This window comes from Dromiciops gliroides, chromosome 3, assembly GCF_019393635.1.
Source record: "Dromiciops gliroides isolate mDroGli1 chromosome 3, mDroGli1.pri, whole genome shotgun sequence".
NCBI lineage: Eukaryota > Metazoa > Chordata > Mammalia > Microbiotheria > Microbiotheriidae > Dromiciops > Dromiciops gliroides.
In genome coordinates this window covers 490,293,288-490,319,337 of record NC_057863.1, presented here as the reverse complement: position 1 = coordinate 490,319,337, position 26,050 = coordinate 490,293,288, and the positions used below count along the sequence as shown (strand labels likewise).

Here is a 26,050-nt window from a genome sequence, read left to right as displayed (position 1 = left end):
AGAACGATATAGGAATCTCTTAAATCTACTGGATCCAATCTGGTGTACTGTCTAGCGGCCTCACAAAGTCTATCATAAAATCTGTTTGGTCTTTCATTAGCCTCCTGAGGTAGGCTTAAAAACTTCTGCCAGTTTTCCGGTTTTCTAGAGCAAGATTCCATTCCCTTCAGAAGTGTTTCTCTAGCATCTTTTAATCTTTGGAAATCCCTATCATCATTATAATTCCACTCTGGATCCTTTAGAGGCCATTCCACATTGGCCTTACCTTTCGCAACAAGGGCATTTCCTGCTGAGATAATATCTGTAATCTCAGTTGGGGACAGTAAAGTTTCCAAAAGGCAAGTAACATCAGCCCAACTGGGTTGATATGCATTAAATATAGTCCTTAACTGTGAAATTACAGTGTTTGGATTTTTCTCAAAACTAGGGATGAAAGATTTCCATGCGCTCAAGTCACTTGGTCTAAAGGGGCTATATTTTCTGACTTGAATTGGCACTCCCTTTTTACTATGTTCTATAGCTTCCTGCAGAGGGAGTAGTTTCTGTTGATCTGATTCTAAACTTGGATCATCTCTAGTAGAAACAGCCATTTTGAGGTCTCTCTCCATATGTGAGAATTTCATTTCGAGGTCTCTCTCCACATGTGAGAATTTCATTTTGAGGTCTCTCTCCATATGTGAGTATTTCATTTTGAGGACTCTCTCCATATGTGAGAATTTCCCCCATATCATAACAATGATAATAACAAAAACAAAACAAGACAAAAAAAACCCAAAAAAAATAAAATCCTTAGTCGTATGAACTATGGATGTGGTATTAAAAGGTATTTCAATTGCAGGCATAAAATTTCTACTTATATTAAACGTATTTTCCCAAAATTCTCACTTATACTATTATACAAAAAACTTTTTGCTGCCTGAATGAGGAAAAAACCAATAATGTTTTGAAGGACCATTGAGTAAACTATTCCTCTAAGTCGGGACGTTATGCTGTCCCAATACATTCTGATGAGAAAAATCAAAGGGATAGTAGAATATTCGAGCATCTTGCCCTTTAAACTGGGCTGGCTTTTCTGTTTAAAGCAAGACTTTTAGAGGCTTAAAGTCTTTAAGGGAGATTAGACAAAGGGAAAGTCCGTGGCGGGGGGGGGGGGGGGGGGGGGTATTCGGAAAATCCACCGAATTAGCCGGCTTATGGCCAAACTAGGGAGGGTGGGAGGGTCCTTAAGGTCCCTTCGGGGTCGCCAAACTGTGAAATTTAAAATTGGATATTAGATCATAAATCTCCCCTACTTAACTTTTCCCTTAATTTATCTCCCAGACTAGTAAATGGAAGAAGCTTCTGGTTTTCTAGATAGAGCCTTTATTGTATATAAGGTGTTGTTGATTAGAAGGATAGGAAAGTAGAAATACAGTAGAAATCGTCTTAAATCTAGGCTTAGTCTATATTTCTTATAAAAACTCACCAAACCAAAAAAGGCCACCTTTGGAGTGAGGGAGACCGTCTGTGCTGCGCCGCCAGGAGTCCCGCCAAGCAGGCAAAAAGGCCTACTCTGCTTCTCTCCACCCCGGAAGTCAAAAAACCCGGCAGGCAGTCTGACATGCGCAGCAGGCGGACTGTACCCGGCAGGCAGTCTGACATGCGCAGCAGGCGGACTGTTCATCTCCTCCCCAAAAGGGTGGTCCTTGAAAAACTGGCGTCTTTCAGTTATCCTAACCGACTGTTAAAAACTTTCATATTTTACCACACTAGCAATAAGAGAAAAGAAAGAAATTGAATAGGCAATGAGGAAACAAAACTCATTCTTTGCAGAAGATATGATGTTAAAAAAAACTACTTGAAATTATTAACAAATTTAGCAAAGTGGCAGGATACAAAATAAGCCCACATAAATTGTTGGAATTTCTATATATTACCAACAAAGTCCAGCAGCAACAGCTAGAAAGAGAAATTCCATTTAAAATAACTGTAGACAATATAAAATACTTGGAAATACCTTCCAAGACAAATGCAGGAACTCTATGAACACAATTATAAAACACTTTTCACACAAAGTCAGATCTAAACAATTGGAAAAATATTAATTGCTCATGGATGGGTTTAGTCAATATAATAAAAATGACAATCCAACCCATATTATTCTATTTATTTAGTGCCATACCAATAAAACTGTAAAAAATATTTTATAGATCTAGAAAAAAATTATAATAAAATTCATCTGTGAGTGGGATGGGAAGTACACCCACTGACCCCTGTAATAGAGACTCGAGGAGAAAGGAGGCCAAAGCACTGATTTTATTTCTTTTGAAAGAAAGGTGTACCATACTCACTAGGACAACCAGGAGGTGTGACACACCGAGATTAGGAAACCAAGCAGTTTTTATACTCTTTACAGACATCTAATTTGAACAAAATGTGGTAATTGGGTTAATACTATATGTTCAGCAATAAATCTTTCTCCTGGGATGTTCAGCGATAAGTCTCTCTCCTGGGTCAGAGTGCCCCAACCTCAGGGGTTCAGCCATAGGTTATTTTGCAAAATTTCCTGTTTCAGCAACAATCTATCATATCTACATAATATCTCGGTGCAGACCCTATGAAGCAATTTTTAAGTTGATATGCCTATATTTAGAAAGGGGGATAGTAGCTTCCCGTTATTGCCTCTCTCTAGAGAAAAAAAATGGAGAGAGAGAGAAATAGGGGACTCTAAGGGGCTTTAAGACTTTGAGATCAGATCACTAGGCCAAAGGGGGGAGCACTTTCCATCTCAGTGGAGGGTCATATCCCTATGTCCCTCTCATCTGGAAGAACAAAAGCTCAGGAATATTGAGAGAATCGGTGGAAAAAATATGAAAGAAGATGGTCTAGCAGATCTCAAACTGTATTATAAAGCAGTAATTATCAAAACAGTCTGGCACTTGGGGCAGCTAGGTGGTGCAGCGGATAAAGCACTGGCCCTGGATTCAGGAGCACCTGAGTTCAGATCCAACCTCAGACACTTGACACTTACTAACTGTGTGACCCTGAGCAAGTCACTTAACCCTCATTGCCCCACAAACAAACAAACAAACAAACAAACAAACAAACCAACAACAACAACAACATCAAAAACCCCAAAACAATCTGGCACTGGCTAAGAAATAGAGTGGTGGGCAGCTAGGTGGCACAGTTGATAGAGCACTGGCTCTGGAGTCAGGAGGACCTGAGTTCAAATCCTGCCTCAGACACTTAACACTTACTAGCTGTGTGACCCTGGGCAAGTCACTTAACCCCAGTTGCTTCACCAAAAAAAAAAAAAAGGAAAAGAAAAAGAAAAATAAATAGAGTAGTGGATCAGTGGAATACAATTGAATATTATAGTATAATATAGGGTTGCACCATAATAAATGACTATAGTAATCTAGTATATGATAAACCCAAAGATCCACACTTTTGGAACAAAAACTCATTTTTTGGCAAAAACTACTGAGAATGAAAAACAATATGGCAGAAACTAGGTATAGACCAACATCTCACACTGATAGAGAAGGTTATAAGGGGTTAAAAGACAAACCTAAGATCTGAGCTCTAAGACCCAAGCTAAAAATGGTTAACAGATAACCTAAGATATTTAATGAAACAGGACTTTTAGGCATTCCTGATGAAGAACAGAGCTGAATAGAAAATTTGACTTTCCAATACATGACTCAAGAGAAGCATAAAAAGGTAAACAGGAAAGAGAAATCATAAGGGATTTAATGAAGTTAAATGGTTTACATTTCTACATGGGAAGATGATACTTGTAACTCCTAAGAACTTTATTGTTACTAGGGCAATTAGAAGGAGTATATATATAGACAGAGGATGTGGGTCTGAGTTGATGAGATGATATCTAAAAAAACCAAAAATTAATGTGTGAAAGAGAGGGATTCACTGGGAGAAGCAGGGAGTGAGAGGTAGAATGGGGTAATTTATCTCACATAAAAGAGATGTGAAAGAGCCTGGACAAGGCTTGAACCATACCTCTGATGGTCCTTTTTCTTTTCTTTTTTTTTTTTGGTGAGGCAATTGGGGTTAAGTGACTTGCCTAGGGTCACACAGCTAGTTAAGTGTTAAGTGTCTGAGGCCAGATTTGAACTCAGGTCCTCCTGACTCCAGGCCTTGTGCTCTATTCACTGCGCCACCTAGCTGCCCCAATACAGCCAGTAAGTGATAAGCATCTGAGGCTGGATTTGAACTCAGGTTCTCCTGACTCCAGGGCCAGTGCTCTATCCACTGCACCATCTAGCTGCCCCTGATGGTCCTTTAACCATCAAGAAATCCTGTCTTACACACCCAGGAACTATATGAACACAATTACAAAACACTTTTCACACAAATAAAATCAGATCTAAATAATTGGGAAAATATCAATTGTTCATGGATAGGCTGAGCTAATATAATAAAAATGACAATTCTACCTAAATTAATTTACTTATTCAGTGCCATACCAATCAGACTACCTAAAAATTATTTTATAGAGCTAGAAAAAATAATAACAAAATTCATCTGGAAGAACAAAAGGTCAAGAATATCAGGGGAACTAATGAAAAAAATGCACAAGGAAGGTGGGCTAGCCATACCAAATCTGAAGCTTTACTATAAAGTGGCAATCATCAAAACGATTTGGTACTGCCTAAGAAATAGAGTGGTGGAACAATGGAATAGGTTAGGCACAGGAGACACAGTAGTAAATGACTTTAGTAATGTGCTGTTTGATAAACCCAAAGACTCCAGTTTCTGGGATAGGAACTCAGTATTTGACAAAAACTGCTGGGAAAATTGGAAGATAGTATGGCATCAACTAGGCATAGACCAACATCTTACACCTTATACTAAAATAAGGTCAAAATGGGTACATGATTTAGACATTAAAGGTGATGCCATAGGTAAATTAGGAGAGGAAAGAATAGTTTACCTCTTATATTTATGGAAAGGAGAACAGTTATGACCAAACAAGAGATAGAGAATATTATGAAATGCGAAGTGGATAATTTTTATTACATTAAATTAAAAAGTTTTTGTATAAACATAAGCAATGCATCCAAAATTAGAAGGGAGGCAGAAAGCTGAAAAACAATTTTTATAGCCAGTATTTCTAATAAAGGCCTCATTTCTAAAATACATAGGGAACTAAATCAAATTTATAAGAATCCAAGTCATTCCCCAATTGAGAAATGGTCAAAGGATATGAACAGGCAGTTTTCTGATGAAGAAATCAAAGCTATCTATTTCCATATGAAAAAGTGCTCTAAATCACTTTTGATTAGAGAGATGCAAATTAAAACAACTCTGAGGTACCACCTGACACCTATCAGATTAGCTAATATGACAAAAAAGGAAAATAATAAATGTTGGAGAAGCTGTGGAAAAATTGGAACACTAATGCATTGTTGGTGGAGCTGTGAACTGATCCAACCATTCTGGAGAGCAATTTTGAACTATGCCCAGAGGGCTATAAAGCTGTGCATACCCTTTGACCCAGCAATACCACTATTACGTCTTTTTTCCCAAAAAGATCATAAAAAATGGAAAAGGACCCACATGTACAATAATATTTATAGCTGTTCTTTTTGTGGTGGCAAGAAATTGGAAATTAAGGGGTTGCCCATCAATTGGGGAATGGCTGAACAAGTTGTGGTATATGAATGTAATGGAATACTATTGTGCTGTAAGAAACAATGAGCAGGAAGATTTCAGAGAAACCTGGAAGGACTTACATGAACCGATGCTGAGTGAGATGAGAAGAACCAGGAGAACACTGCATATAGTATCAACAACATTATGTGTTGATCAACTGTGATAGACTTGACTCTTCTCAGCAATACAATGGTCAAAGATAGTTTCGAAAGAACTCATGATGGAAAATGCTCTTCAAATCCAGAAAAAAGAACTGTGAAATATAGATGCAGATTGAACCATACTATTTCCACTTTTTTGTTTTTCTTTTTTGAGGTTTTTCCCTTTTGCTCTGATTCTTCTTTCACAGCAAGACTAATGCAGAAATATGTTTAATGTGATTGTACATATAAAACTGTAGGGGCCAAATTTAATATGGGGAGAGTTAATTGGGTGGCTCGCCATAATATTAGGGTTCAGAAAATAATGAGGGACCTCTAGGTCCAAAGTTTTCTCCCTTTCGAACTACCTTTTTAGTTATTTCTCCCAGTCCAATAAGAAAGGAGATTAACAGCTTCTTTTCCACAAACAAATCAGGTTTTATTAATGGGAATAAAATATATAACAAAGGTGAAATTAATAAAGTCAATGACAAGAGAAAAATGGATAAGCTCCCTGGCTCTAGCAAAGACTGACACAATCCCCAAACTTGCTTCCAGCTTTGCTAATTCAAAGAGCTGGCCTCATTTCTATTAACTCACCACCTGGGGTCCGTAGTTTCAATAGGAGACAGTTGTGCAGCCCCTCTCTAGTCCACTCTCGGAAGCTCAACAACAGGAAAGAGAGAGCTCCCCTCAGCAAGTGTTCCCTTTTCTACTTTTACTCTCCCTCCCCAAAAATGGAGATCCTTCAAGCTGGATGTAGAGAGTGGTTCCCCACTGACATCAGCAGCATACTTCACTCAGGGCAGGCCAGGTGTGGCCCATACTCTAGCCAGTTTCCCAAACAGTACTAGATAATTCAGGTGGGACTCCTGGGCGTCTGCCAAGCTCCATTATTTTATCACATAACCTATATCAGATTGCCTGCTGTCTTGGGGAGGAGGGAGGGAGAAAAATTTGAAATTGGAAATCTTATATAAAGAAATGTTGAAAACTATCTCTACATGTACCTAGAAAATAATAAAATACTTTTGTGATTAAAAAAAAAAAGAGGGGCAGCTAGGTGGCACAGTGGATAGTGCACCGGCCCTGGAGTCAGGAGTACCTGAGTTCAAACCCAGCCTCAGACACCTAACACTTACTAGCTGTGTGACCCTGGGCAAGTCACTTAAGCCCAATTGCCTCACTAAAAACTAAAAAGAAAGAAAGAAAGAAAGAAAGAAAGAAAGAAAGAAAGAAAGAAAGAAAGAAAGAAAGAAAGAAAGAAAGAAAGAAAGAAAGAAAGAAAGAAAGAAAGAAAGAAAGAAAGAAAGAAGGAAAGAAAGAGAAAGAAAGCCTGTCTTAGGCATGAGACAGTTTTGAGGAATGTGACCTCTGGCAGCAGAGAGACTGCTGTAGAAGAACCCAGTCCTTGGGAGGGAATTGTTCCTAGATTCTCAGGGCTCAAGGTGACTAGATGAACAACTTTTCAGGAGAGGTGCAATGCCCAGGAAGGGCAGCACCGGAATACTTAGAAGGAAAAGGGTGACCTGTAATGTCAGAGGTTTGAGAGTTGTCTTTACCAAGCTTGTGCCCTAAGTATATAATGCTTCTCTACTACCAATGTACTCTTAGTGTGTAGCTACTCTTTCCCCACATGCTGTGTATAGTTGTGTGACAGCATACCCCAGATTGGGGAGGGGAGAGACAAGGAAGAAGCCAGCATTGATGGTGATCAGAAAGATAGAAACTCCAATCTGACAGCAGGAACGTGTGGCCCTAGAGCCTGAGCCTCTGATCATGAGAAAATACTGCTGCAAGAGATGCAACTGAGTTATTTCCCTGAGAAACTGAAGATGTTCTAAACGTTTACACAATTCCACAATTTACACAACTCCAGTGGTTCCCTCTACCTCTCAGAACAAATACAAAATCATCTGTTTGGCTTTTACAGCTTTTTAATCACCTGGTTCCTTCCCACCCTTCCAGTCTTCTGGATTACTAGTAATTCTGACCTAAGCTTTTAACACTGATCCTGCCTCTGGTTATCTGACTCTAGCTTTCCAGAACTCTGGTGATTAGTCTTTGTCCTTGGATTTGGTCTAGTGCTTCCAGATCTAATCAATAGTGAATTGTTCCAAAAGCTATCCCACTTCACTGTTTTCAGATGTTGAATTTGGCCTCATCTGGATTTAGGACAACTTAATTGAAAATAACAGGTGTTCATTTAGGGTGCTATATAGCGCCTGTTCCCAAGGAATTTAGAGTTTGCACTGTCCTTTGGTTTCTAGGAACTGAATCCTGATCTGAACTCCTTCCTTGGCCCTAGTGAGTTATCCTGGCAACTGGTTCTACTTTCTCCCCCAATCAGCTGCTTTGCACCTGTCCCTGGCTGTCAGCTATCTTCGAGTAGACCTTTTGTGTACTGGAAACAGTTGTCCAGAACCAATATGTATGTTTCAAATTCTTCTGTCTGCTCTTCGTAATGTTTCTAGTTCATTCCTTGTTCTTGGGCTCTCAGCTGTTCCTGGGAATGAAAGAAGCATAGCTCATCAGAATTGGAAGGGACTGTGAGCTGCTGTGGTGTGTATGACTACCCCTGTGCAGCTCTCCCTCTCACTTTCCTTTTTATTTGATACTGTTAAAGTAGTGCCTAGACCAAGAGATTCTGTGACTACTAAAATTCAATTTTACAGATATTTATGAATCTCCTACTGTTTTACAATGCAGTAACAATGCTGATACGAAACCAAAAAATGGCCCTGTTGCCGCTTTAAAGAATGTATAATCTTAGGGGCAGCTAGGTGGCACAGTAGATAGAGCACCAGCCCTGGATTCAGGAGTACCTGAGTTCAAATCCGGCCTCAGACACTTAACACTTACTAGCTGTGTGACTCTGGGCAAGTCACTTAACCCCAATTGCCTCACCAAAAAAAAAAAAAAAGAATGTATAATCTTGTCACCACACACACACACACACACACACACACACAAAGGCTTAGCACAGTACTTGGCAATAGTTATTATTATTATTTGTTATTATTATTATTATACCAAAATTAAGCAGGAAGTGATAAAGCTAGATTGTATTCAGGAAATTACATAAGCTCCTTTAATGAGCCAATACTTCAAAAAAAAATAAAGAAAAGACTCCCAAATAATGCCATTTAATGGGAGAAAGGAAAAGAATGGGAAAGTATTCAGAGTAGGGCCACGATAGAGAAGTCTAAGAGCAGCAAAGCAGCATAGATAAATGGGGAGAAGACTGCACTGAATCCCTTCCTTAAATAGATGCCCTGGAGCCCATAGCCCTGCCCTCCAGTCTGAAGGTCCTATTAGAGAGGCAAATGTTATGGATGAGATGAGAGTTCCAGGCAGATTCAGTCTTGCAGGATAATGAGATTTCCCAATGATGTATTTCCTGGGGAAGGAAGGCATGCTGGGGAGGGCCAAAGAAGTCCACAAACAGTGTAGCTGGTGATGAATGGGGAGAAGACTGGGTTACCACTCAGATGCCAAAGTAAATTCTAAGTATAGGTCTAATAATGTCACTCCCTTGCTCAGTGAGTTCCAGTGGCTTGCCATGATCTCCTAGATGAAATATAAGGGTCTCTTTTTGGCATTTAAAGTTGCGCTTTCCTTCTTTTCCAGACTTCTTTCATTTTACTCCACTCCACATTGTCTAAAATCCAGTTACACTGGCCTACTGTGCAGTTCCTGGAGCACAACAGGGTACTTTCCTCCTCCACGTCTTTGCACTGATTATCCCCCATGCCTTGAATGTTCTATCCACATACATCCAATTCTTGGTTTCCCTGGCTTCCTTCAATATTCAGCTCAATTTTTATCTTCTGCTGGAAGCCTTTCCTGATCCCTCCAGCTGCTGGTCCCTTCTCTGAGATTACCTTCCATCTCCTCTGCATACATTGTGTATATACCTAGCTATTTACATGTTGTCTCTTCCAATCTTTTAGATCTTTAGATAAGGGACTTCTGTCTTTCTTTGTATCCTTGGTGCCTGGAACATAGTAAGCACCTAATAAATACTTGTTGACTGACTGACTAGTTTAATGATCTGTCCATCCATTTCTACAGGAGTAGTAGAATGATAGGCAAGGGGCAGAGAATATTAAGAATAAAGCAGTGGGGGGCAGCTAGATGGCGCAGTGGATAGAGCACCGGCCCTGGAGTCAGGAGTACCTGAGTTCAAATCCTGCCTCAGACACTTAACAGTTACTAGCTGTGTGACCCTGGGCAAGTCACTTAACCCCAATTGCCTCACTTAAAAAAAAAAAAAAAGAATAAAGCAGTGGGGCAGCTAGGTGGTGCAGTGGATAGAGCATCGGCCCTGGATTCAGGAAGACCTGAGTTCAAATCCAGCCTCAGACACTTAACACTTACTAGCTGTGTAACCCTGGGCAAGTCGCTTAACCCCAATTGCCTCACAAAAAAAAAAAAAAAGAATAAAGCAGTTCTCAAACCATCTATATAAGAGATATACTTTCAGTTCATTTTAATCACCACCAGTATGTAGAAGAAGCGGTTATGATTCCTTTTTGGTACTTTACTCACTGGAAGAAAAGGCCTTCAGTTGAAACAGTCACTGTTCTTGTGAATTGTTCTAAGAAAGGTGGCAGTTGTATAGGACTGGAAGAAGTAGTATGCAAGAGTAAGTTGTTAAATTTTCAATATGACAACTCCTTGGAAATCTGCAAATCAGAGCTTGTCATGTTGTTTTGCTGATCATTTAGACTTAAGAAAGTTTTGAAGAAAATATTAGTAATACAGATAAAAGTTTAAAATTTCTTCTGTGTACATTACTTCCACGCACCCAAAAAGCCAATTGTTAAACATTTGCCAACATACCTCCAGCTAGAAGTCATTAAAATGAAGTCAGTAGGCAATTTTAGTCAATGTAGCATTGTAATTTTTCTTGATTTATGTTTAGAATTATATAACCATACCAATATTCCTAAGGCAAGGTATACCATGTATCGTTAAAGTAAGTTTTTATTGATTGATATCTTTTGCTTTTATAATACTTATAGCTCCTTATATAGCCTTCCTCCTCCCAGGAAATGTTCTCTTATAAAGCTTTAAAAAAAAAAAAGAGGAAAAAAGATCATCCAAACTAACCCCCAAAGTCAGACATTATCTTAAGTGTCTAAACACAGTAGTCCCTACCCATAGTCCCCTGCACAAAAGTGAATGGATCATTTGTGTGCCTTTTTAAAAAGCTACTTCTAACATAGCATCTTTTTTTAAAAATACTCTTTAAAAAGTAATTCAGAATCACTCTTAACATTAAAAGTCATTAGTGAAGTATATTACACTATAGTATAGTAATGCAATGTTGTTACATTGCCATCTAGTGTCCAAAAATGAAATAATTGAACACTGGTATCTTGTGATGGTCTTGTATGACTGTTCAAGCTTCCAGATCTCTTAGTTAAATAAAAGTCAAAGCCAGAAGAAAAAAAATAAAAATAATGCATTTAATTTTTAACAAGTCCAACTTGATTCTCTTGGAATAAACTGCTGATCCTAAAAGATGGTAAAGATACAAGTAATGACATTGACACTATCATGATTTTTTTAGAAATATTTAACTAATATAAAATAGTTGTCACATTAAGGAGATTAAAAAAACTCAGGAATTGACTCTGCTGCCAAATACATGACTTTTGCCAAGTATAAAGATTTGGTTGCCATGGGCAACAGAGGTTTAAAAAATAATCTTATTTGTAAAACATTATGGAGATGGTGCATGTCACATCACAAAACAGGAGGAAGAAGCTTGTAGAGAGCTTAGCACAAGTTACAGGCAAGCCAGATTATTTTAAGAACTTTTATAAATGAAATGAAGGGGATAACAAATAGATGTTAAATGAAACAGAACAGCCAATGTTGCTGTAATCTATTATAATCAACCAAAATCATGGAATCACCACCTTTAGACTCTATACTGCATCTAATCTAAGTGAGAGGTCACCAAGTGAGAGAGTTTAGAGAAAGAAGGGGGCCCAGTATAGACCCTCGTTAAGCAAAGATCAAAGCCAGAAAAAAAAAAGTTTAAAACAATGTATAGCAGCTCCAATTGGAATCCCTTGAAACAAGCTGTTGATCCTGAAATATGGGAAAGACAAAAGTAGTACCACCTGCACCATGGGAGAAAATGACACTGGCATTTAAGAAAAACAGTTGGGGGGCAGCTAGGTGGTGCAGTGGATAGAGCACTGGCCCTGGAGTCAGGAGTATCTGAGTTCAAATCCAGCCTCAGACACTTAACACTTACTAGCTGTGTGACCCTGGGCAAGTTACTTAACCCCAACTGCCTCACTAAAAAAACCAAAAAAAAACCAGTTGGGAAGTTATTTGGAACTACCTATACATCAGAAAAAATCTATACTATGAGTAATATAACTTTATTTTTTCCTCATCTTTCAATACATTTTTAGTTATTTTGTTAAATATTTCACAATTACATATAAATTTTTTAGCATTCAGGTAACATTAAAGGCACTCTTGGAATGGGTTACACAATAAAGAGAGTGGATTTTCAATAGAATAGAAAAGATAAATATCTTTTGTCAAAAAAAGATAAAAGAAGACATCAGCTTTAAAAAAGGTTTTATGAACTTTAATTTTTAAAATTGTGTACTTTAAACAAAATCAAATAAATATACAATGGCAACCATTTACATATAAAGATGAATTTCTCAAATCTGGCCTCAGACACCTGACACTTACCAGCTGTGTGACCCTGGGCAAGTCACTTAATCCCCATTGCCCCGCAAAAAAAAAAAAAAAAGATGAATTTCTGTGTATGTGTTCATAATGGCTTTATAATTACTACCTCTCTATTCCTTTCTTTCTTTCTTTCTTTCTTTCTTTCTTTCTTTCTTTCTTTCTTTCTTTGCAGGGCAATGAGGGTTAAATGACTTGCCCAGGGTCACACAGCTAGCAAGTGTCAAATGTCTGAAACCGGATTTGAACTCAGGTCCTCCTGAATCCAGGGCCGGTGCTTTATCCACTGCGTCACCTAGCTGCCCTTTCTCTATTCCTTTCTATCCATTTCCCAGTATTCCTGTGTAATTTTTCATTTTTATACTGAAAGTATCAAGCTTTTCTTATGATGCTGCTTTTTTTTTGTTTCACTTTAGTTCATTTGATTTTCCTAATTTCTTTAAATTCAATCATACATCTACCATATGCCAGGCACTGTGTTAGGGATAAAATGAAAAAAAGGGAAACAGTTCCTGCTTAAAAGATCTTGAGTTCAATCAGAGGAAATCACATGCCCATATATAAATATATATTGGATTAACATATGCAGAATAAATACCAAAAAATACAACTATATAAAGAAATTAAGGAGGAAGGATACTAGCAGTTCTGAGTATCAGGAAAGGTACTGGGTAGAGGATGGTGACTGAGCTGCCTCTTGAGGGAAGTTAGGGATTCTATCAGGCAAAGATGAGGAGGAAGTACATTCCAGGCATGGGAGACAGCCAGTACAAAGGCACAGATAAATGAAATACTATTGTGTGTGAAAAACATAGAGAAGTCTAATTTGGCTGGATTGTAAACATGTGAAAGAGAGTCATAGATAATGAGGCTAGAAAGAAAGTTTGAGACCAGGTTGTGATGGGTTTTAAAAGCCAGAGAAGTTCATATTTTCTCTTAGAGGTAATAGGGAAACACTAGGGCTTATGGAGTAGGAGAATGACATTATTAGACCTGCCCTTTAGAAAAATCATTTTGGCAGCTATTTGGAGGATGGATTGAAGAAAGCAGAGATTTGAGGTAAGTAGTCAATTAGGAGATCGTTGCAACAATCCAGGTGAGAACTGATAAGGGTGTGAAGTATGGTTGTGGCTATGTGAGCTGTGAGAGAGTATTATATGCAAGAAATATTGTACCAGTAGAAATGGCAAGATTTGGCAACTGATTGGATATGTAGGGTAAAGAAGAATGAGGAGTTCAGTATAGTGCTGAAGTTACAAATCTGACTGAATGGAAGAACAGTGGTGTCTTTGACAGAAAAACACAAAACAACCCACACACATCAAAGAAAGGCAGGTAGGTTCAGGATTCCACAAAGTCATTGACCCTCAGAATGCAGAAAACAGTTATTCCTAAGGGGAACCTCATCAGGACTCCTTGAAGGGAGAGAAAAAGACAAGCCAGTAACCAGGAGCTATGAGCTTAAGTTTTGATCACATGTTCTCTCTGAATTTGAACCCAACTCTTCCCAGGAACTTATATGTACAAGGAAAGAGAGTGTGTCACTTGGCTTGAGAGGATGTTGCTGTGCCATTCGTACTAGCTTGCTATACCTGCTTAGTAAATAACCTTTCTAAAAGGGTAATTAAATCTGACTAAAATCAACAAAAAGCATACTGGTATGGGCTCATAAGTGACAGAACTAGTGATTCTAGCCCTTTAAAGTAGTAATAACACCCAGTCTCTGGGCATCCCAAATTGATTCCTTCCCTACTACCTTCAAACATACCTAATTCTCCCTCATCCTTAAAAAACAAAAAAACAAAAACCTTCAGTAGATGTTACCATCCCCCAAGATAACAAAATGAGATGATATATGTAAAGTCCTTTACAAACTTTAAAATGGCATTTAAGGGGGCATCTAGGTGGTACAGTGGATTAAGCACTGGCCCTGCCTGGATTCAGGAGGACCTGAATTCAAATCTGACCTCAGACACTTGACAGTTACTCTCATTACCCTGCCAAAAAAAAAAGGTATTTAAATGTTAGTTATTTGTGTGTGTGTGTGTGTGTGTGAATAATGGCTTGGCCTGGGACTACTTGAATACATATATACTGGTTTAGACTCATGATTTCATAAGGATTTGGACCAAATGACCTTGAAGTTCCCTTCTAGCTCTAAGTCTATAATCCTATGATATATTTGAACCAGTTCTGCACCCCAAGTCTTCTGATTCCATGTTTGGTATTTGTTCCATTACATTAGTAGAACTCCCCTCCAACTGTAAAAGGGAGATAGTGACTACAATAACATTCCATTTGAAACATTCAGATTAAGCTTCATCTGACTCTGAGAATGTTTGTTTCTTCCTACCCATTGTCCTTGATAGCAACCTCCTCCCTTTTCTTTTTTTTTTTAGAGTCGTAGTGGCTTTATTGGGGACAGACAGACTACCCAGGCCTAGGAGTTGGCATTGCCCTTCTTCTTGCCAAAGGTGGGCACCACATTGACAAATCGTCTGTTGTACTGCATCCTCCTCTTGGCCAGCCCCGACTTCTTCTTCTTCTCCTGCTTAGCCACCTTGGGAGTCTGACCCCTTACTTTTCCAGCTCAGGCCAGAGAGCCACGGACTTTACCTCCTAGCATTCGGCCAGCCACTTCCAGGGTGGACAGCGGCTCCAACTCACACTGCCCCAAGATGGCTTCATCCTCCAGCGGGGAGCCACCTAGAAGCAGGACCTGATCTCGGGGGCGATGCCCTCTGGGGATGCCACATGGGCTTTGATCCGGGCGACGGTCTCCTGCCCGGTCACCTCGAGGGTGTGTAGAGCCTGCTCGCGGACAAACAGCTGCATGGTGGCGAAGTGGCCACGCTAGTCCTGCTTCCGCCGCGGCGAAGATGGAGACCAGAAAGAGAACCTCCTCCCTTTTCAACTTCTTTTGGTAATAAGTTTCTGCCTTCCCAGTATGTCCTCTCCCTTGTCACAAATATGTACTTCCACTGTGTTTCTCACCTCACTGAATCTGTCTTCTCTGTTACTTATAGACTGATGGTCAAAGGATTTTAGTTATGAAGAATCTTTAGAGATCAACATCCAGTATTTATATTGACAATAGTATTAATTACACACTTATATAGTTCTATCCCTTAGAGGATGATTACTCAATTATTATTATTAATCCCCTACAAAAGACAAAAAAAAAAAATAGACTCAGCGGGGTTCCATGACATTACACAGACAGCAAATACTAGAGCCCAAGTCTTCTAATTCAAGTTTTGTGTCATTTCCAATACTCCACAAGCCCAGATTTAAACTCAGTATTAAAACACACACACGGGGACAGCTAGGTGGCGCAGTGGATAAAGCACCGGCCCTGGATTCAGGAGTACCTGAGTTCAAATCCAGCATCAGACACTTGACACTTACTAGCTGTGTGACCCTGGGCAAGTCACTTAACCCTCATTGCCCAGCCAAAAAAAAGAAAACCACCCAAACACACACACGGTGGGGAGGGGAGCCGGGGAGGAGAGAGAGACAGACAAAAAAATAACAACTTCCCAACAATTTGCACTGTCCAAAAGTTGAAATAGGTCACCACACTAGATGGTGGGTTTCTCGTCCTAGGAGTCTATAAGCAGACACAAATGACCACTTGTTGAGGATGTTAAAGATCTTTTTTGATTAAAACCTTTTCTACATGAGATCCAGTTAAAATTTATCTCCTTCACTGACAATTCCTGACCTAAAAGTTGGCCTGAAACGATCTCCTCTTCCGTGCTATAAAGTACTATCTCTATAGTAGGATTAATCTGACAAGTCACTGCTTCTTCATTTCTCTCTTGAGTATTTGGAAATGAATAATTTCTTTTTTAAAATGAATAATTTCTTTAAATTTTAAAAATGAAAATAAATTCTACAAATATTAAGTGCCTGGGTATTGAGGAGCCAAAGGGAAAAGGGAAAACAATTCCTGTCCTTAAGGAGCTTCTGTTCTACTGGAAAGTAATTAACATTATATAAGAATTGAAAAAGAATTCACATTCGGTGTATCAGCTAATTTTGAGGTTTCTAATTTGCAGTTATCAGCAACTAGGTGGCGCAGTGGATAAAGCACCAGCCCTGGATTCAGGAGGACCTGAGTTCAAATGTGGCCTCAGACACTTGATACTTACAAGCTGTATGACCCTGGGCAAGTCACTTAACCCTCATTGCCCTGCAAAAAAAAAAACTAAAAGCGGGGCGGCTAGGTGGCGCAGTGGATAAAGCACCAGCCCTGGATTCAGGAGTTCCTGAGTTCAAATCCGGCCTCAGACACTTAACACTTACTAGCTGTGTGACCCTGGGCAAGTCACTTAACCCCAACTGCCTCACTAAAAACAAACAAACAAAAAACAAACAAAAAAACCCTAAAAGCAAAAAACCCACAAACCCTAATTTACGGTTATCTCCAAATGGTCAGCTTGTCTTTAGTGATGCTCGTTTGAATAATTACTGGCCAAAAAAAGCTTCCCTTCATTCAAACCCAGAGCTACTGAATTGGGAGCCTGCTTTTTTGTTACATTATCACATAAGGTCAAAAATTTCTGCAAAATTATTGGATTCCACAGCTATTTATAACTGTTACTAACTTACTAGTTTTTCCAGGGCAGGGCTTAGTATTTTTGTATCTTCCACCATTTCTAGCACAGTGCTTTATTAATAGTAAAGGCCTACTAAACTTATGTTAAATATTGAAAATTCTCTCTCCAGTGGAAAAACTGAACTCATAGAAGTATGACTTCATTAGAGATCAAATAAATGCATTACGGGGCAGCTAGATGGCGCAGTGGATAGAGCACCGGCCCTGGAGTCAGGAGGACCTGAGTTCAAATCCGACCTCAGACACTTAACACTTACTAGCTGTGTGACCCTGGGCAAGTCACTTAACCCCAATTGCCTCACTTTAAAAAATAAAAAAATAAATGTATTAGTGACATTCAAAAGTTTATATTAACCTGACCTACAATCTTGTTTTCTAATTCAGTTCTAAATTCAGGTATTAAACACCTACTATATTCAAAGCTCTGAGAGACAAAATGAGAGAAAGCAATAGTTGTGGTTCTCAGTGAACAAAGAAGTTCTTTAATAATCAACTGTTGAATTCAATTGAGTATATACTTATAAATGGGAAAGCAGCAGATGAATTTTATCTATTATAAACCACATAGCTGGACATCTTTTCTGCAGAAGTTTTCCCACTTTTTTCTCTCTATAGCCATGTACATTATTTTATCCTGCTTTATAGCTAATTACTCTTTCAGCAGATATTTAAGTCAACTGAATTATACCATGCATTTAAAAAATTATTTTGATTTAAGAAATTACCTACTTATGAATGTTGACATATTTTCCCCATTCCCTCCTTTCTCACAATTCTTTAGCCTCATCCAGCTTCCCTTTCCCTGACCTTTTGACATATGTATTGTTAGTCATTAGTTTGCCCAGTAAAGGAACAGATGGACAGAAGGATGAGCTGCTATCCTCCTTTCTATTCTTCTTATAACAATGACTTCTGTTGCTGTCTGTAAATGGTATCACAGGATACTGTGATTTGTCACTGACACTGGTGTCACATTTTGTATCTGAAAGAGCCTGTTGCTAAATGATCTGAATAGATGCCTTGGTTAAAATAAGAAGGGAAACTGTTAATGGGGGGGGGGAGCTTTGCATCAAATATCTCTGATATTTAGATAATCATCACACATGCATATATTTAGAATTCATTAAGTATGTGCTATATGCTAGGCACTATATTCAGGGATGGGGATACAAATAATAGCAAGTAAGACAGTCTTTGCCCTCAAAGAGTTTATAGTCTAGTGGGAGAAGACAATATATAAATGAGAATTGGAAAATATGAGTGTTGGAGGGGTGGATAGGTGGCATTGTTTGGAGCTACTGGCCAAGAAGTGAGGCTTGGTGTTAGGCACGATTAAGGTTAAACCTCACCCGTCAGAGCCCAGGATCATAGCCTTGATGTCACCTTTGTGTTCTCACTCTCCCTCATCCAACATATTCAATCAGTTGCCAAATTTTATTATTTCTACTTCTACCCCATCTCTTAAATTCCATTCCATTTCTCTTCTTATTCAGTCATCACATCAGTTTAGGCCATTGTAATCTCTCATCTAGATTATTGCAAAGTCCTCCTAGTTGGTTTTCTTGCCTCATCTCTGACCACTCCAGTTCATCTTACACACTATTGTCAAAGTAATTTTCCTTAAGCATAGATCTTATTATATCACTCCCCTGCCCAACCAACTCCAATGGCTCTTTATTTTCTCTAAGATTAAACATAAACTCTGTTCATATAAACTCTTCTCAATATGGCCCAAACTACCTTTCCAGAATAATACTCCCCCTTCCACACTTCGTGCTCCAGTCTAACTGGCCTTCTCTCTGTTCCTCATAGATGACATTCATTCTCTGAACCTTTGCTCTGGCTGTCTTTCTTACCTGGAATGCACTCCCTCTTCATCTTGACATAGAATTTCTCTTCCTTTAAGATGCAGTTCAGTTCATCTTCTGCTTGAAGCCTTTTCTGACCCTCCAACTACTAGTGCCATCCATCCTAACCTAACTTTGTATGCACAGGGTGTCCTCAAAATCCCAAATAGACACAGTAACAAACTATTTGATAAATCAAAGACCCTAATTACTGAAGTAAAGACTAACTATGCAAAAATGCTATTGGGAAAATTGAAAAGCAGTCTGGAAGAAACTTGGTATAGAGCAACTTTTTACAAGTACCAAGAAAAGCTCCAAATAGCTATATAACAGATATAAAAGATTACATCATAAATAAATTAGAAAAGAAAGAAAATATCATTTGTGACTATGGTTAGAGGAAAAGTTCATGAGCAAACAAGAGGATGCCAAAAGAAAAATATGTACAATTTTTATTATATACACTTTGAAAAATTTTGCAGACAAAACTGATGCAGTTAAAATTTGAAAAGAAACAATTAAATGGGGAAAAGTTATTTGCAGCAAATTTCTCTGTCACATCCAAATTAATGAGCAAAAACTTTCTTCTATCAATAAATGGTCAACAGATATGAACAATCAGTCAATCAATAAACTATGCTCTGTATGACCTATATCTGAATGCTTACTGCCTTGGGGAGGGGTGAGAGGAAGGAGGGATAAAATTTGGAACTCAAAACTTTAAATAAAAATGTTTATTTTTTGGTAATAAACATTTTTATTTATAGTTTTGGATTCCAATTTTTAATCCCTCTTTCCCTCCTTCCCCTTCCTCCTCACTGAGGCGACAATCAGATATGGGTTATACATGTACAATTATATAAAATATTACCATATTTGTAATTTTGTACAAGAAAACTTGATTAAAAGAAAAAATGAAAGAAAGTGAAAAATAACATGTGTCAGTCTGTGTTCCATCAATATCAGTTCTTCTTTTGGAGGTGGATAGTATGTTTCATTCATAGTCCTTTGGAATTGTCTTGGATCATTGTATTTTGAAAATAGTTGAGTCATTCACCGTTCTTCATCAAACAATATTGCTGTCACTGTGCACAATGTGCTCCTGGTTCTGCTCACTTCACTATACATCAGTTCATACAAGTCTTTCCAGGCCTTTCTGAAATAATCCTGCTTGTCATTTCTTATAGCACAATACTATTCCATCACCCTCACATACCACAGTTTGTTTAAGCATTCCCCAATTGATGGGCATTCCTTTTGTTAAGGGCTAAAATTCTAGCTAAACTGTCTAAAATATCTAATGAGTGGTCGCCAATCAATTACAAGCTTTAGCAAGAGTTAGACTTTTAAGCATTTATTAAGGAGAATAAGAATTTGGTAAAGAGAGAGAGAAAGGCCTAGATTCCTATCTATTAAAGGGAGAGCACATTTCTAGCTCCCTTCTCCGCCAGCGTCCTCAGGAAAGAAAGAGGGAGACTGAGCACCAGTCTCTTCCTTCCTCCTCCCACTAGCTCTCGTCACTTCCTGACTCCTGGTCTTGCCCTCAAAGACCTTCCCTTCATGGGCAGAACTCTTCTACAGTAAGTATCCAGCAGGTGGCGTTATTCCAATTGTTACACTTTGATTTCTAATTCTTAGCTACCACGAAAAGCCCTGCTGTAAATATTTTTGTACAAATAGGTCTTTTTCTATTTGGGGGGATGTCTTTGGAATATAAGCCTTGCAGTAGTATTGCTGGATCAAAAGGTATGCGCAGTTCTATAGCCTTTTGAGCATAGTTCCAAATTGCCCTCCAGAATGGTTGGATCTTTTCACAACTCCACCAACAGTGGATTAGCAAGCATCCCAGCTTTCCCACATCCCCTCCAACATCCAAAATTTCTCATTTTTGTTATATTTCCCACTCTGATAGGTATAAGGTGATACCTCAGAGTTGTTTTAATTTGCAAAAAAAAATGTTTATTATTTAAAAATATTAAAATATGTTCTACTATGTGTTCGGCATTGTGCCCTTATGTAGAAAGAAAAACAAAAGACAATCTCTACTCCTAAAGAATTCATAGTCTAATGGAGGAGACAACATGCAAATAACTACATACAAACAAACTATATAAAGGATATACTGGGGATAATCAACAGAGTGAAGGCACTAGAATTAAGGGGAATCAAGAAAGGCTTCCTGTAGAAGGTGGGATTTTAGCTGAGACCTAAAGTAAGCCAGGAAGTAAAAATGAGGAAAGAGAGCATCCTAGGCATGAGGGACAGCCAGTGAAAATTCTTGGAATTAGGAGATAGTTTTGTTCAAGGGATAGCAAGGAAGCAGTATGATTGGATCACAGAGTACTTGGGGGAGAAGGTATCAGGTATCAAAAAATTGGGAAGGTGAGAGAGGCAGGTTATGAAGGGATTTGAATAGCCAATAAATTTTTATATTTAATCCTGGAATTGATAAGGAAGCACTGATGTTTATTGAATAGAAAAGTGACATAGTCAGGCCTGTCCTTCAGGAAGATCACTTTTTTTTAATCATAAAAGTATTTTATTATTTCCAGTTACATGTAAAGATAGTTTTCAACATTTGTTTTTATAAGATTTTGAGTTCCAAATTTCCCTGCCTTCCTTCCCTCCCCCATCCCCAAGACAGAAAGCAATCTGATGTTATATGTGTACAATCACATTAAACATTTCTGCATTAGTCATGTTGTAAAAGAAGAATCAGAACAAAGGGGAAAAACCTCAAAAAACAAAAACAAAAACCAAAACCAAGTAGAAACAATATAGTTCAATCTGCATTCAGATTCCAAAGTTCTTTTTGTCAGGATGTGAAGAGCATTTTCCCTCATGAGTTCTTTGGAATTGTCTTGGATCAATTGTATTGCTGAGAAGAGCTAAGTCTATCACAGTTGGTCAAGGAAGATCATTTTGACAACTCAATGGAGGATGAACTGAAGTGTAGAGAGACTTGTAGCATGGTGATCAACCAGTAGGCTATTGGACTAATATAGGAGGTGAGGTGATGAGGTTCTACACCAGGGTGGTATCAGGGTCAGAGGAAAGAAAAGGATGAATGGGAGAGATATTACAAAGGTACAATGCAAAGAATCTGGCAAGAGGTTGGATGTGGGGGGTAGGGTGAGGAGAGTGAAGAGTTAAGGCTGATGTCTGGGTTTTGAGCCTGGAAGACTAGAAAGATGGTGGTATCCTCAACAGTAATAATAAAGTTAGGAAGAGGGGAGTGTTTGGGGGAAAGATGAGTTCAGTTTTAGACTTAGGGAATTTAAGATGTCTACAGGATATCTAGTTCAAGATGACAACTGGAGATTCAAGACTGGAGGTCAGCAGAGAGGTAAACACTGGATAATTAGATTTGAGAATCATTAATTATCAGAAAGATGATAATTGAATTCATGGGAGATGATGAGATCATCAAGGGAAATACTTTAGAGGGACAAGAGAAGGGATTCAAGGACAGAGAGGATGCAATGTGGGTAAAGATCCAGCAAAAGAAATGGAGAGAGGGGAAGCTAGGTGGCACAGTAGAAAAGCCCCAGCCCTGGATTCAGGAAGACCTGAGCTCAAATATGACCTCAGACACTTGACACTTACTAGCTGTTTGACCCTGGGCAAGTCACTTAACCCCCGTTGCCCCCCCTCCCCGCCCCCCAAAAAAGAGATGGAGAAAGAGTGGGTTGATACATAGGAAGAGAACCAGGAGAAAGTAGTGTTCCAGAAACCTAGAGAGAAGAGAGTTATCAAGGAAGAAGAGGGTGATCAACAGTGTCAAAGACTACAGAGTTAGTAAAAAAAAGAGGACTGAGAAAAGATAATTAGATTTCACAATTAAGAGATTGTTAGTAACATTGGAGAGAGCAATTACAATTGAATGATGAGGTTGGAGGCCAGACTGTAGATAGTTAAGAAGGTGAAAAGAAAGGAAGTGGAAGTACTTGCTACAGATGGTAAAGTCAGTTTTAAAGGAAGAAATCCAAGGTATAAACAATCATATGAACAAATGCTCCAAATCAATCATTAAATAACTCTAAGTTTCTGCCTCACACTTATAAGATTGGCAAAATGACAATGAAGGAAAATGACAATTGTTGCTGAAGGGACTTCAGGAAGACAAGTACACTAATGAATTGGTGGTGGAGCTGTAAGTTTGTCAAGCCATTCTGGAAAACAATTTGAAACTGTACCCAAAAAGTTGCTAAACTGTACATATCCTTTGACTACATACACTATGTACACTACTAGTCCTATATGCCAAAGAGGTCAAAGATAGTGGGAAAAGTATCCATATACACAAAAATATAGTACTTCTTTCTGTGGTGGAAAAGAGCTGGAAAATAAGGAGATACCCATCTATTAGGGAATGCCTGAAAAAGTTATGGCATACAATTGTAATGGAATGTTGTTGAATTGTAAGAAATGACAAAAAGCTGTTTTGGAGAAACCTAGGAAGACTGTATGAATTTATATAGAATGAAGTGAACAGAACCAGAACAATTTATACAATGTCAACAATCCTGTATAAATAAACAATTTTGAGAGGCTTAAGAACTCTGATCAATGTAATGAGAAACCACATGATTCCAAAGGACTGATGATGAAGCATGCTACCCACCTTCTGATAGAGAGTTGATAGACTCAAAATGAAAAATAAGACATGTTTTTGGACATGGGCAATGTGGAAATTTGTTTTATTTGAGTATACATATTTGTTACAATGATTTTGTTTTTCTTTCCCTCCTATCCACGCCCCCCCCCTCCAATTTTGAGAGGCTGAAGGAGATCTTGGCTAAAAAAATAAGAAAGAAGAGAACCAAAAAAGGGTCATTGAAGAATTTTTTAAATTCCCAGAATATAAGGAGGTCCAGAAAGACTCACAGGCAAGCAGATCAGCTTTGAAAGTTACATGTTAGGTAGCCGCTAGATGGCACAGTGGATAAATCACCAGCCCTGGACTCAGGAGGACCTGAGTTCAAATTCGGCCTCAGACACTTGACACTAGCTGTGTGACCCTGGGCAAGTCACTTAACCCTCATTGCCCTGCCCCCCCATTTAAAAAAATTTTAAAAATGAAGTTACATGTTGAATTTATTATCATTACTATTTCTAAATTATTAAATGGAACTGAAAGCTGTATTTCTTCAAAGATCCTATAGTAGAGAAGATGACAACATGAGGAGCAGAGACCATCCACTTCAGCTTTTCACACAAGGGGCAGGAAAATACGGTCAAAGAGGTACAAAAGATCTATGTAGAAGAATATTTGAAAATTTCTAAAATAACTTTTCTTTTTATTTATTTATATTTAAATAGAGAAGCAAGCTGTACATAATAGTGATTCAGAGTTTCATGTACAGTCCTCTTTTTCTGTTCTGCTATGAAATAGGGGAATTTTAATTTTATTGATGTTTGTTAAGATCAAGATTTTTAAAAATTAAAAAATAGAAGGGATATTTAAGAAGGTAATCTGAGGGAACACACAGGAGAGGATGGTATCATGGGTGCCAGTAGAAAGGCTAAATTTTCCTTAGAAACTGGAGCAAAGTAGGAGTGTAGAGGAATGATGTACTGGTGATTTGGAGCATAGAGTTGGAATAAAGAAGGGACATGAAACAGCTGGTTTGCTCTGGAGCTACTGCATCAGGAATACTGAATTCTGCTCTGGATACTACTTTTGAAAAATTTATATCTTTTGTTTTAGATCTTCCATAGAGTCTCCCCTTGTAATTAAGATTAAAAAAAGACAAAGATGCACCTCAGCAAAACCAACATGTCAAGGTTTTCTCACAGAATATTAAATATTCCACACCCCTAGTCTCCTGCCTCATCAGTGAAGAGAAATACTCTCTCCTCTTTAGGTTTTCATTACACAATCCTTACTTGGTTCTCCTCCTACTTTCTACTTCTTCTTAGTCTTGTTTAATGGATCCTCATTACAGTCACTCCCACTAACCATGTCTGTTCCCCAAGGCTCTGTCCTGAGACCTGTTCTCTTTCTATATTTATTTTGCTTGGCGATCTCATTAATTCCCATAGGTTCGGTTATCATTTCTAGGCAAATGATAAACACACATATATATGTATAAATCTCAAATACATGTATCTATAAATTCATTCATTCATTTATTAATTTTTCTTCCTTTCCTTCTTTTTCTTTCTTTCTATGACATTTAGAAAGTTTAAGAGAGCTTTTTCCCCCCTGGTTGGCCGGGTGGAGCCCGCACGATGCCCAGAGTCACGGTGAAGGACGTGAACCAGCAGGAGTTCGTCCCGGCCCTGGCCGCCTTCCTGAAAAAGTCAGGGAAGCTGAAAGTCCCCGAATGGGTGGACACGGTCAAGCTGGCCAAACACAAAGAGCTGGCGCCCTATGACGAGAACTGGTTCTACACCCGGGCTGCCTCCACCACCCGCCACTTGTACCTCCGAGGCGGGGCAGGGGTGGGGTCCATGACCAAGATCTACGGCGGGCGCCAGCGCAACGGGGTCATGCCCAGTCACTTCAGCAGAGGCTCCAAGAGCGTGGCCCGGAGGGTCCTGCAGGCTCTGGAAGGCCTCAAGATGGTGGAGAAGGACCACGATGGGGGCCGGAAGCTAACACCTCAGGGACAGAGAGACCTGGACAGAATCGCCGGACAGGTGGCTGCTGCCAACAAGAAACATTAGGACAGACCACACCGGATTCACTAATAAATTGCCTTGTTCATAAAAAAAAAAGAAAGAAAGTTTAAGAGACATAACCTCTGGGTAAACTAATCATTTTATTAATAATGCCAGCATTTTAATAAAAGGATAGTCAATTGGCTGTCTCTCTTAGACCAAAAACTCCTCATGGCAGTGGGTTCACAGTTGATATGCCCTTCGAAGAGTAGGTGTTCCTTAGTGTCAATCAACTCTGATTGGTTAACAATTAAAGGGAAGGTGTATATGAAAAGGTGGGCTATATTACGATGAGGGTCTTGAGGATGTGACTTGGATCACCTAAGTCTTAGTCTAAGAGACTTATCCATTTCCATATCATTTGTCTGACAAAAGGGAGGGTCCACATTTTC

At 38.8% G+C, this 26,050-nt stretch overlaps 1 protein-coding gene and 1 pseudogene across 1 annotated transcript; one reads left to right on the top strand and one right to left on the bottom strand.

The window, feature by feature from the left end:
* Nucleotides 1-14,964: 14,964 nt before the first annotated feature.
* On the bottom strand, nt 14,965-15,359 carry LOC122746197 (annotated as a pseudogene).
* A 9,861-nt stretch (nt 15,360-25,220) lies between these two features.
* Nucleotides 25,221-25,715, top strand: LOC122751165 (40S ribosomal protein S19-like). The gene has a single exon (XM_043998118.1). The coding sequence runs from the start codon at nt 25,227-25,229 to the stop codon at nt 25,662-25,664; it is 438 nt and encodes a 145-aa protein (XP_043854053.1). The 5' UTR covers nt 25,221-25,226; the 3' UTR covers nt 25,665-25,715.
* The last annotated feature ends 335 nt before the right edge of the window (nt 25,716-26,050 follow it).

Excerpts from the sequence above, each read along its gene's own strand:
- LOC122751165 (XM_043998118.1), top strand. The coding sequence starts at position 25,227 with ATGCCCAGAGTCACGGTGAAGGACGTGAACCAGCAGGAGTTCGTCCCG.